This window comes from Triticum dicoccoides, chromosome 3B, assembly GCF_002162155.2.
Source record: "Triticum dicoccoides isolate Atlit2015 ecotype Zavitan chromosome 3B, WEW_v2.0, whole genome shotgun sequence".
Classification (NCBI taxonomy): domain Eukaryota; kingdom Viridiplantae; phylum Streptophyta; class Magnoliopsida; order Poales; family Poaceae; genus Triticum; species Triticum dicoccoides.
The window spans coordinates 425,696,662-425,708,911 of record NC_041385.1 but is presented as its reverse complement, the minus strand read 5'-3'; the positions used below and the strand labels follow the sequence as shown (position 1 = coordinate 425,708,911).

Here is a 12,250-nt window from a genome sequence, read left to right as displayed (position 1 = left end):
CAAAACACCAACAACAATATCATATTTTTGTGTTTTTGAACACATAAATACATAGTGAACTTCTCTCACGATAATTTTTGAACTTTGGCAGGCCGAGTACCTGAACTTCAAGCGGCAAACATTTTAGACTATGCCTTTTTCTGCTTCTTCTTTTTTCTCATATGAAAAACATCCTACATGAAGTAGTTGAACTTTCTGGGTGTTTCATATTTGAACTTCTTGTAAACATAATTTATGCTAAGCAATTTTTAAAAACAGAACATACATGAAGGAGGTCGAAGATGTCAGCGCGGATGCATCAACATGTAGGACAATTTTTGGATGATCTTTTTTTAGCAGTGGAAGGTCAAACATAGTCTTACATCCATTGAACTATATTAACTCTTAAACATTAGCAAGACAACCTAAAGAACAAAAACTATCGGTTCTTATTTGGCATATCAACAAGCATATACAGAGCACATAATCAGAACTTTTTCTCGGCATCAATCCAGGAGGTGCTATACAGCGAGTGAACGAGGAACCTCCTGCTTCCTCTCCCTTGTCGAGGATGTGCCATCTAGCTGCATGAATAGTCCTTCTCGAGCTGCAAGCAGAGTCCTCCTCGAACTACAGGTCGCACACAACCTTCATCAGTGGCACCATCAAGAAGGCCGCCTGGACGCACCTGTGCTCGTGAGCACCCACGAGGCCAGAGAGGATGGAGGGCCTAGTCTGGGTTGTCGGCGGCGAGTTCTTGGGGCGACCCAGTGGAACCTCCCCTACCACTGTGTCGCCTTTGTTATAGATGTGAAGATGGGTGCCCGTGGAAGAAGGTGCCGCCGAATGCGTGGCTGCGGGAATGGTGGGGTAGGCGGTGACGCTAAGGGAGTCGAGGTGGACATGGGGAGCCAAGCGGTGTCGCATCAAGGGCACACGGTCAGCGGCGTGCTTGGGCTGGCGTGGATGTGGAGGAGATGGGGGTGCAGGGCGCCGAATCTCGGATGTGAGCGGTGGTGCCAGGCTGTACGCGGTTGACGGTGTCGGAGACGGGATGCAGGGCATCGGGTTCGGAGGAACCACCGGCCGCCGGCGACGTTTGTATGGAAGAGGTGGGTGGGTGGCGGAGGAAGAAGGTGGACACGGGGGGTGGTTGGGAAGGTTGAGGCGGCCGCGAGATCCGGCGGCGCGTGTGGGGTTCTAGGGAGGGCGCGCGGCGGCGGGTGGATTCGGTTAGCGGGCGCAACGGCGGGGGTCTCCGGGGAGGGGAGCGGCGGCATGGGGATCGGGGAGGCGAAAGCGGCATGGGGATCGGGGGAGGGACTGGGCGGGGCTGGATCCGGGGATGCCGCGGGCGGTTGCAGGGTGGAGTGCGGGAGACGTGGGGAGAAGTGTTTTTTTTTCTGTTTTATCGCTGGCCTAGCCACACCGGTTCGAATAGGGCTGCTGTGATCCAAATAACTATTCTAATCCTAGGATTAGAATAGTGTTGATGATGAAGGTAATATTCATGCAATCGTCCCATAAATCATTCTCCAAGGCCCTTTGAACAGTTTGGTTTTTAACAAAGAAATTGCAAAGACCGATGGTGTCATGTCGTTAGGCTTGCGAAGGGTGCCTTTATGCCATTACCAATAGTGATGGTGGTACAGTCGTAGAAAAGATTCATATCGGTCTCGCTGCAAGGGTGACCAAGACCCACCCAAGCACGCTCCGGACCCTTACAAGCAAGCCACTACCACTGAAGATGCAAAGCTCTCACGAACTTCTCTGTCTCCTGAATGCCAAGCACGCCCATAGCCTTCGACTTGCAAACAAAGGTCCATTTAATTTTACATTTTTTGCGAGGCACTCGATCTGCACCACCCCACAAGAAGGTCAGATGAAGCTTAGCAATTGAGTTCAATGTTCCTTTGGGCACCATGAGAGACCTGAGATGGTAAATGGCTTGCGAGGCAGTAAACAAATGAATCCAAGTGCTTCTCCCTGCTATCATTATGTATTTGCCCTACCACACATGATCTTCCGAACGATCTTGTCAAGAAGGTATTGGAAAGTCCATGGCTCTCAACGCATGCACTTAGAGGAGGAGGTCAAGGTACCGAATAGGAAGTTGGGTGCACACTGCCCGGAAAGCATCAAAAATGACATCTAGATCAATGTTCGAACATCTAATCGAGGCCACCAAGCTCTTTTGGACATTCATAACTAGGCTGGTTACATCAACAAAGCTACGAAGGATGCTCACAAGCATGTAAATGTCTTCTTTCAGAGGTGCCAAGAATATGATCGCACCATCAACATATAAGGAGGTGCGAAGGTACGCACCCATGAGGTAATCTGGGAAGATCTCCACTTGGCGTTACCAGATCTAAAATCTGCTGAAGCGGGTGAATAACAAGGACGAACAACAACGGCGATAGTGGGTCACCCTATCGAAGACCCCTACCATGTTGAATAGGATCACCAGGGACACCACTAAGAATTCCTCGGGAAGTAGAAGCGCGTCGAAGAGCCGCCAACCAACCACATAATCTCAATGAAAACCTTTTTAACCAAAAGATCAAGCATGCATTCCCGTCTATCAAGGAGAAGATATGTAGCCTCCTTGCTGACGCAACGCCCACTTTATTGCCGCCATGATAGGAGATTTCGGTCACGGAGCCGCCCAGTTCTCCCCCTTCCCTCTACCCCTCCCCAGGTGAGGTAGCAACCATGTACCCCACAGACATAGGGAAAGAATGCTCGATGTCCATCTACGATTCTAGTGGGGCTCTCCAACACCCTATGGGCTACTTCCAATGCAATCTTCCTCCTCGCCGTGGGATGATGTGCCCACCCACCACGTCGTCGCCATGGGAGCGAGGAGCTGCTCCAATCCATGCGAGAGAGCGAGCGGGCAGTGAAGGCTGTTTATCTAAAGGGAAACGTCTCGACCGAGCCGGTCCCAACTGGCCGTTAACGACCGTTTCCTAGCGCTGCCGACCGGAATCAGCACGTGGGGGGTTTGCCACGTCAAAAACGGGATACAAAAAATACTCAATGCTTTTTACAACTGTCAATTATCTGCCTTATGTTTTTTGATGCGCTGATTTTTGCGAATTGTAAAGTGATGTTTTTTTTTTTGCATTCCACTCGTATATCTAGCTACAGCTCACGGTTTACACAGCAGCACATTTCCCAGCCGCATACACGCGCTGCGTTGCGCCGTCAGTGCCGGGCGGCATATCTTCTCCTTTGGCCGGACGCAACGCCCGCTTTGTCGCCGCCACGGCTGGAGCTTTCGGCCACGGAGCCGCCCGGTTCTCCCCTCCCTCTCTACCCTCCCCTTCCCCAGTTGAGGTACCCCATGTACCCCACCCACCGTGCCCAGACTTTACGGTGGAACGACGAATCACCGCTCTCCCTTTTCCCTGCCACTTTCCCCCCTGCGTGCTTTGGTTCATATTCTGATTAATTATTTCCATCCCAGGCAAGTAGCAGTGCGGCGCACGAGAAAAAACATGTCGCTAGAGACCGCAAAACAGATAGACGCTCACCCGGTAAACGGCTGACCCCCGAGGCTGCCACGCGGGCCCGAAAGAGGGCGACCCACCTGTAAAGTGTAACAGCCATGACGGCGTCGCGGCAGCATGACACGCAGCCCGAGACGTGGTAACTCCATCCGGTTCCCGAAACACGCGGCCCCATGCTCCGCGACCGCGAGCCTAAACCCTCGAAACCCCGCCGTCCGATCGAGATCCGACGTCCGGACGTCTCCTTGCCAACGTCGCCTCCGCCTTAAACCACACCAGGCCCCTTCGTCCTCGCCAGTCGCCCCCATCCCTCTCAGACCAAACGAACGAAACAGGGGCAGCGCAACGCCTCCTTCGCTAAATACGACTCACGAGTCTTCCACAGTCCCCAGCTCCCCTCAACTGCTCCGCTTCTAATCGCTCGCTCGCCATGCTCTCTGCGGCCGCGGCCGCCCCGAAACCCTAGGCCGAGCGCCGATGGGCTCCCTCGACAGCCCCGCCGGGTCGGGGAGCTACAAGCGCGCGGCGGCGCCGGCCTCGGTGCCGCGCGCCCCGTCGGCCGGCGGAGGCGCGGCGCGGAGGCCGGGCGTGAGATCCAGGCTCGCGCGGTTCGTGCTCGTCGACAAGGTGGACTTCCTTCAGTGGATCGGCACCGCTGCCGCCTTCTTCTTCGTCACCATTCTCGTCTACACCTTCCTCCCCGGATCGGTCGTCGTCGAGAACCCGACGATGCTGCTCCCTTCGCGACGCGCCAGCGGGGGATGGGGGCAGGGCGGGACCGAAGCCGTGCTGCCTCGCGGCCTCGGCGGGCTGGAGAACGGTGAGGGCCTCACGTTCGAGCCCACGAGGCTGCGGGAGAAGTGGGCGAGGGAGCGGAGCCAGGATGCTCAGAGCTTGGCGGAGCTCGGGAGACCCGTCAAGAGGGCCGGGGCCCGGAAGCCGCGCCTCGCCTTGGTGAGTTGTTGAGCTGGGCTGGGCGGTGTTTGAGTTCTGTTTTCTCGCGATTCTGGCTCTGATTTTTTTTTTCATTGCACTTCGTTTAGGTGTTTGGGGATCTCTCTCCCGACGCAATGCAGCTTCAGATGATCAGCGTCGCCTCTGTGCTGGAGGCGATGGGCTACGAAATGAAGGTGCGTGGCTCAACTGCTTTCTTCTGAATACCGGAACGCGTGTTGCCGTGTCTTTATTGTTTCGTTCGTTAGTTGGTTTGCTTCGACAAGTGATATTCCTTGATGGTATACACAGCAAGTTCAGATTCCGTATCTGACGTACTATTCGGTAATGCAACTAATCTCTTAGTTCTGATTTCGATGTTCACACTTCCTAGTATAGCAGTTCCATGAGAGGTAGCATGAGGTATCGCTGTCAGTACCTCCTACTTTCGAAGGTGGCAACAATCAAATCTAATTTATGCATTGCAAGTCTTAGTGATATTTTGTTAGACTAATGGAGTATATCACGCGTATATGTATCCTAATTACCCCTATGTGCGTTATGGTCTTATTATGGAACCCTGTGGACTGTGGTATGCTTGAACGATGGTTGGTGTCCCCCCCTGAACCCTCCTTCTACCTTTGCGCTCTTTCAGCAAGTTTGATATTTTGATTACTGCTAGTTCATGAGCACTTAGAGATGAAATAGGATCTTTGTTGAAATAAAATCTGTACTATATGCACGGATTATTCATTTCTATTGTTTTGTCTTCTTTGTATGGTGCATGATCATTACTCCCTCCGTCCCATAATATAGGAGCATTTTTGACACTAGTGTAGTGCCAAAAACGCTCTTATATTATGGGACGGAGGGAGTATGTTGCAGAAACTTTTGCATGTGCATAGGTTCTAAAGTGCTGTGTTAAGTTTATGAGCCGAAGAGTCGAGTCTTTTCGCCGGGGTGCGATGCATAGCCTAGTGGACCATACTTGCTACAAATACCACATTAGACCCTGCTTGGAGTCGGTGTAAGCTTATAGACCCGGATTTAATTTACAGGTGTATCTTACCGGTTGCAGCGTGATTTCCGCCTGGAATAAACACGATGGCTGGAGGTCTGTATCGGTTACGGGGGTATTTAGGAGCCAATCGACAATCCAAGTGGGGCCTTACTAGTTGACTACACTGCCAAATTTGAAGGGAGTGGGAGCCAGAAATACATGGTCACTTTCTGAATCAGCACAACATCTTGCTATCAGTATTAGGTTATCAGAGGCAGGGAGCTAGGTTGATACTTTGAGCTTACTAGGAAGTACATCTCTTTTGGAGTGGTCTCGGTGTAACGTGAGCTCAGTCTTATAGTGGGTTGCACAATTAGTCGAGCCACTAGTTGTCCTTGACGAGTCACGTCTAGTCAATAAGTTGCTTGTCTAGTCCAACTATTCAAGTTGAGATGTCTAGCCAAAACCCAAGTACTGAGGCATAGATTATTTGAATCACTCTTATCATCGTGTGTATCTATGGTCTTTTGCACAAAACTTGAACTGCACGAGTACCCAAACCAAAATGGCTGCGCATGATTGAAATGTCATAAACTCCCTGTCTGTATGTTGTTATTAATCCGCTTTGCAAATTTTCAATGCAGGTTTTCTCATTTGGGGATGGCCCATGTAGTAGTATTTGGAGGACTATTGGCATACCAGTTGAGATCTTACCTGTGGACACAAAGTTACTCACTTCTATAGATTGGCTAGAGTAAGTTTTAAAGTATATCTTGCCAGTTCTTTGCTTATATTACTTACTGCATATTGTCTCATAATGTAGCGTTTTTAACTTGAAAAAAGTATGTGGCCTCAGCCTCACATCCTAATCATTTCCTCACCAGGTTTATTTGTATTTCTGCAGCTATGATGGCATGCTTGTAAACTCAATTGAAGCAAGGCCAGTATTTTCAAGGTAGTTATGAAACAAGGACTATGACTACATATTTCAGATTATTCTAAGGTGTTTGCACAAAGTCAGGTGTTTAATTTTGACCGCTTCCAAATGTTTACTCAAAGTTAATGTGTCTTGCTGCAGTCTTTTGCAGGAGCCTTTCAAATCCGTACCTGTCATTTGGACTGTGCAAGAGACTTCCCTCGCTCATTGTATTAGGGAATATAAGTCTAGTGGAATGACTCAAATCCTAGGTGGTTGGCAAGAAGTCTTTAGCAGGGCAAATGTTATAGTTTTTCCCAACTGCATATTGCCGGTATTTAAGCTATTCTCATACTACTAAATTTGACGTATTAATAATGTTTGCGTTTTTATGTAGATCCCCCAGCCTGACATAAGATTATTTTATTATATTCATTTCCTGCAGGTGATGTATGCTGCATTTGATTCTGGTAACTATTTCGTGATTCCAGGTTCTCCTGCACCAGCATTTCAAGCTGATAGATTTATTGTGAAAAATTATGACAAAGATGTGAGAATCAGCCTGAGTTTAGGTCCAAGAGATTTTGTAATTGCTATGGTTGGTAGTCAGTTTTCATATGATGGGCTTTTGATGGAAGAGGCACTTGTCTTGCAAGCAGTAGGACCTCTTTTACAGCAGTATCCTTCTGAGAATAGCACACAGACTGAACTGAAAGTGAGAATCTTGACAGGAAACCAAACTGATAAGCATAGGATAGCCCTTGAGGTTAGGATGTACAACCATGCTGTCTTTCATCGTTTGAATTCACTATTTAGAGGTCATAAACCTTTAAAATGCATCTAACTGCTTGGTATTGCTCTAATCATCATAGGCCATTGCTTTAAATGTTGGCTTCTCAAGAGGTGCAGTGGAGCATGTTGCTGTTGAAGATACTGACAATCTCCTTGCTATAGCTAACCTTGTCATATACTGTTCTTGCTTTGATGAGCAATCCTTCCCCAGTGTGCTAGTCGAAGCTATGATTCTTGAGAAGCTGGTTATAGCTCCGGACCTTGGAATGATCACAAAATATGTATGCTCATGATGTCTCAAATTTTATTGGCATTGCATTTATCAACTCAATTCCTTACCATTGCACATCTTATCATAAGCTAACACTGTTATCTTGATGGCTTAGATTGATGATGGGATAAATGGACTCCTTTTTCCAAGAAAGAATATCGCCATGTTAAGTCAAGTCCTACTGCAAGTGGTATCAAACGGGGAACTATCCGATTTAGGGAAAAATATTGCATCAGTTGGTAAAGCCCGTGCGAAAGATCTGATGGCTTCTGAAGCCATTGAAGGCTATGCTGTACTATTGGAAAATGTTATCAAGTTTCCTTCTGAAACACTGACCCCGTTAACTGCTGGGGAGATACCTTTGCCTTTGAAACAAGAGTGGAAATGGCATCTATTTGAGGGTGTGGAGCACTTATACAATGTGAATGAAAGTTTGGCTGACTGCAAGATGCTCCAGAAAATGGATTGGCACAGGAACAGAAAGGATGATCCTCACAGTATTACACCAAAGATTGATGAAACGTTCTCTGCTATTGCATGGAGGGAAGAAAGAGCAAATGGGATTATGAGCGCCAAAATGAAATTGGAAGAAGAGTATGTAAGTATTGACGTAAATTTGATATTTAACACATCACTTTTCATTGTTTTAACAATGCATGCTAAGTAATTTGATTGGATTGTTATGCAGTTGAAGGAGAGGAGTGACCAACCTCATGGAACATGGGAGGAAGTGTATAGAAATGTCAAAAGGGTGGACAGGATGAAAAATGAATTGCATGAAAGAGATGAAAAGGAGCTTGAACGGACAGGTCAGCCACTCTGTATATACGAACCCTTCTATGGGGAGGGAACTTGGCCCTTTCTGCATCAAAGCTCTCTGTATCGTGGAATTGGCCTGGTAAGCTGTTTTCACCTCTTAGCACTAACCAAGTTTTTCAGAATGTTAAATGGTCAGCCTGAATGCTCCAAATGTACACATTTAAAAACCATCCCTGATGTTATAAACCAATAAATCACTAAAATTTATCATGAGATCTAAAATCTGTAGCCGACCTTTTATAAATGTCATATTCCTTGTACCATGGCTGGTTGTACATGTTAAATGGGGAGTGTGACAGTGTGAACTCAACTTTTGATGGAACTAAGATTTGCATTGCTTCCTGCATACAACTAATGCTAACTCATCTACTCCCTCCGTTCCTAAATATAGGTCTTTTTAGAGATTTCCACAAGTGACTACATACGGAGCAAAGTGAGTGAATCTACACTCTAAAATATGTCTACATACATCCGTATGTTGTAGTCCATTTGAAATGTCTAAAAAGACTTATATTTAGGAACGGAGGGAGTAGGTGTTAACATATATAACTGCCATGTATACCATTGAGTCAAATTTGGATTGCTCAGATTTAGTCACTTGAGGAGATATCTGATCGAACTAAACTTAATCCAACAACCCATGTGGTGACTGGTGACTTTACATGTAGATGCAAATATGTGTATATTAGTTATTTCTTCTTCCACTAAAATAAATAAGTACGTATTTGTTCTTTGTTTTAAATTATTTTTTATCACTGAATTAATACTAATGGAACGGATGTTGGTATGTGGCTAGCCAGAATATATTTGGCCACTCTTAAGAAATATTTCAATGGCTTAAATTGATCACATGAAGTTTGTTTTCCATTAGTCTTCAAAAGGTCGAAGATTCGGAGCAGATGACATTGATGCTTCTTCTCGTCTCCCGCTGCTCAACAGTGGGTACTACAGAGATATCCTTGGGGAATTTGGAGCTTTCTTTGCTCTGGCTAACAGAATTGACCGGATACACAAGAATTCTTGGATAGGATTTCAATCCTGGAGGGTGACTGCAAGAAAGGTAAAATGATTTTTGTTTTGATATCAAAGAGGTCTTTGTATTTTGATTATTTTTATTTGGGGGTACCACTGATTCTCAATGAATATGATAGATATAAGAATGATTTGGGCATTATTTTTTGTACAGAACCTGTGCATTGGATGTCACTGCCTAATATGTTGTCAAGCTGTAGATATGAATTTTCCTTTTGATGATGCAATGTAGATTAGTTATCCAGGTCGTGCATAATTGTTAGCATCTTATTTATACTTACCATCCCATTTCCTGCTGAATCTGCAATATAATTGTTAGCAGGCGAACTTGTCAAAAAATGCTGAATCTGCAATGTTGGAAGCTATTCAAACTCAAAAGCATGGAGATGCCTTCTACTTTTGGGTTCGTATGGACCAAGATCCAAGAAATCATGCCAATCAAGATTTCTGGTCCCTCTGTGATGCGATTAATGCTGGGAACTGCAGGTCATCTATTTAACCATGTTTCATAGGTTGTACTGTTGCATGTAGTTTTGCGAATGTTCTAGTTTTAACAGATATTCTATTGGATTGGGCAATAAGTTGTTCTAAAAACATGTTACCAACCATCATTTCTTACAGAGTACTCCCTCCGTAAAGAAACATAAGAGCGCTTAGATCATTAAAGTAGTGATCTAAATGCTCTTATATTTCTTTACAGAGGAAGTAACATTTTAGAGAATCTTACTGCCCTTTCTGGCCTACCATGTTTACAGAACTAAAGTTGCTATTTCACGAACTGTTTAAAGTAGAATTTTTGGCTGTGGTGCCAAACTGAACTGCTTTGTTTTACAACAAACTAATTTTCTTCATAGTTCTGTCCTGAAGGTTAGCTGTTTTGGAGGCCTTTCAAAGGATGTATGGCTTCCAGCTTGACGGAGATTTGAGTTCTCTGCCACGTATGCCTAATGACGGAGACACGTGGTCTGTGATGCAAAGTTGGGTTTTGCCTACGAGATCATTCCTGGAATTTGTAATGTTCTCAAGGTAACATTTTTTTTAAGTATTATTATAGCCAAACCATATAGCTAGTACTCTTTTTAACTAGATATGGAAATCCTGGTGCACTGGCTAGTTGGTCGTTGCCTTGTATATGCATTTCAAGTGATCTACTACTGTAAGAATTTCATAGCCTGTGTATATACTGTCTCCAATAATGCCCAGCGATGGTTAAAGTTGTACGTGTGTACTTTTTACTGTTTAAGTATATAGCCTTGTTGTTGCATGTACAGACATTGGGATAAGGTCCAAAGAGGACTTGGTTTGAAGTCCTTCTGTGTTATATGGTTCAAATTCTTTTATATGTACTCGGTGTTTTATAGAGATGCTGTTTTGTAGGATGTTTGTAGATGCGCTGGATGCACAGATGTACGACAAGCATCATCAAACTGGGCATTGCATCTTGAGTCTCCACAGGGTGAGCGCCTCTATCACCTATTGACAATATAGTTAATACCCTTCCTAGTCCTGTCAGAGTGATATACTGATATACAACATTCGAACAATTCTGGCTGGAACAAAAGAACAGCTGATCACTTTTACAGGAAATGAAATCTGACCTATATGTTTGTGATATATGATAGTTATACTATTTCCACCTCGAAAACCTGTGACCGTTGCTCTCTTGTTGATATGTGCATGCTCTCTTGTTGATATGTACATGTACAGGACAAGCACTGCTACTCTGGTGTTCTCGAGTTGATTGTAAACGTTTGGGCGTTCCACAGTGCACGGCGGATGGTCTATGTAAACCCAGAGACTGGTGCAATGCAGGAGCAGCATCCGCTGGAGGGCAGGAGAGGTCAGATGTCAATCCAGTGGTTCTCCTACGCTACTCTGAAGAGCATGGACGAAGACTTGGCAGAAGAGGCTGATGCGGACCACCCTGACAGAAGGTGGCTCTGGCCACAAACTGGCGAAGTTGTGTGGCAAGGTCTGTACGAGCGGGAGAGGACCATGCGGCAGCAGGAGAAGGAGCGGAGGAAGCAACAGACCAAAGACAAGATCCAGAGAATGAAGAAGAGGGCTCGGCAAAAAACCATAGGGAGGTATATAAAGCCACCGTCAGATGATGCCGGTCGCTTAAACGACACAAGGACGGACAGTTGATTGAGTAGCACTTAACCACATACTTAGGACAGTTATTCATTCTTCAGGAAATTTTGTTCATTCTTTGTTTTCTGCTAATTTCCTAACTGGTTGCTCCCAAGTGGGTGTGATTATTTTTGTCCAGTTTTGCCCTGTAACATAACTAGGCCATCGAGTTGCGATCGTAGGTTCGTAGGTGTAAATTTGGCTTTGCGATGGAGCTTCTGTGACCCCGTTCCTATTCACGTTTTCCTTTGTAGCCATTGGAACTGATTCTCTTCCTTTGCTGAGCGTACAGTGCATTGTAATGGGAATTTCTTTTGCATTGCAGTATACCAATAAGCATGGCTCAAGATCCTCACAGGTCCATGTCCTATTTTTTTGCACGGCGTCCCATCTGTGTTATCTCTAAGTATGCATAGATAATGAACTCTAGCTATGCATAGATAATGAACAGTCTACTACTAGCTATCCCGTAGAATCTACAATTGTCCTCCATAAAGAATATAAAAACATTTGTGTGATTTACAATAGATTCAGGCTAAAGGGCAGCCTCAGTGCATGTAGCTCCCGCTTGCGCAAGGTCGGGGGAAGGGTCCGACCACTTTGGGTCTATTGTACGCAGCCTTTCCTTACATTTCTGCAAGAGGCTGTTTTCAGGAAATGGACCTATAGATGTAGAGCTCGTAATTATAGACACTACCAGATCTGACACCTTTTGCGGCGGCGACTACATAGCCCCTACTGCCACGGGACAGGATGCCGGCCACCTTGATACGGTTGAATGGGCTCGACAGGGGTGGCAGCACCTCAAGTGAAGGATTCTCGCGGCCCATCTTGTATACGAAATAAAGCCCTGGTCGATA

General features: G+C 45.9%; 1 protein-coding gene across 1 annotated transcript; it reads left to right on the top strand.

Annotated features, from left to right (window-relative positions):
• The first annotated feature begins 3,798 nt into the window (after positions 1–3,798).
• Positions 3,799–11,747, top strand: LOC119276308. The gene is made up of 14 exons (XM_037557345.1): positions 3,799–4,448; positions 4,538–4,624; positions 6,072–6,181; positions 6,332–6,382; positions 6,506–6,677; positions 6,789–7,109; positions 7,216–7,416; positions 7,522–8,004; positions 8,095–8,304; positions 9,097–9,285; positions 9,580–9,743; positions 10,125–10,283; positions 10,635–10,713; positions 10,965–11,747. Exons 1-14 carry the CDS (start codon positions 3,972–3,974, stop codon positions 11,403–11,405), a joined length of 3,144 nt encoding a protein of 1,047 aa, XP_037413242.1. The 5' UTR covers positions 3,799–3,971; the 3' UTR covers positions 11,406–11,747.
• Positions 11,748–12,250: the final 503 nt, after the last annotated feature.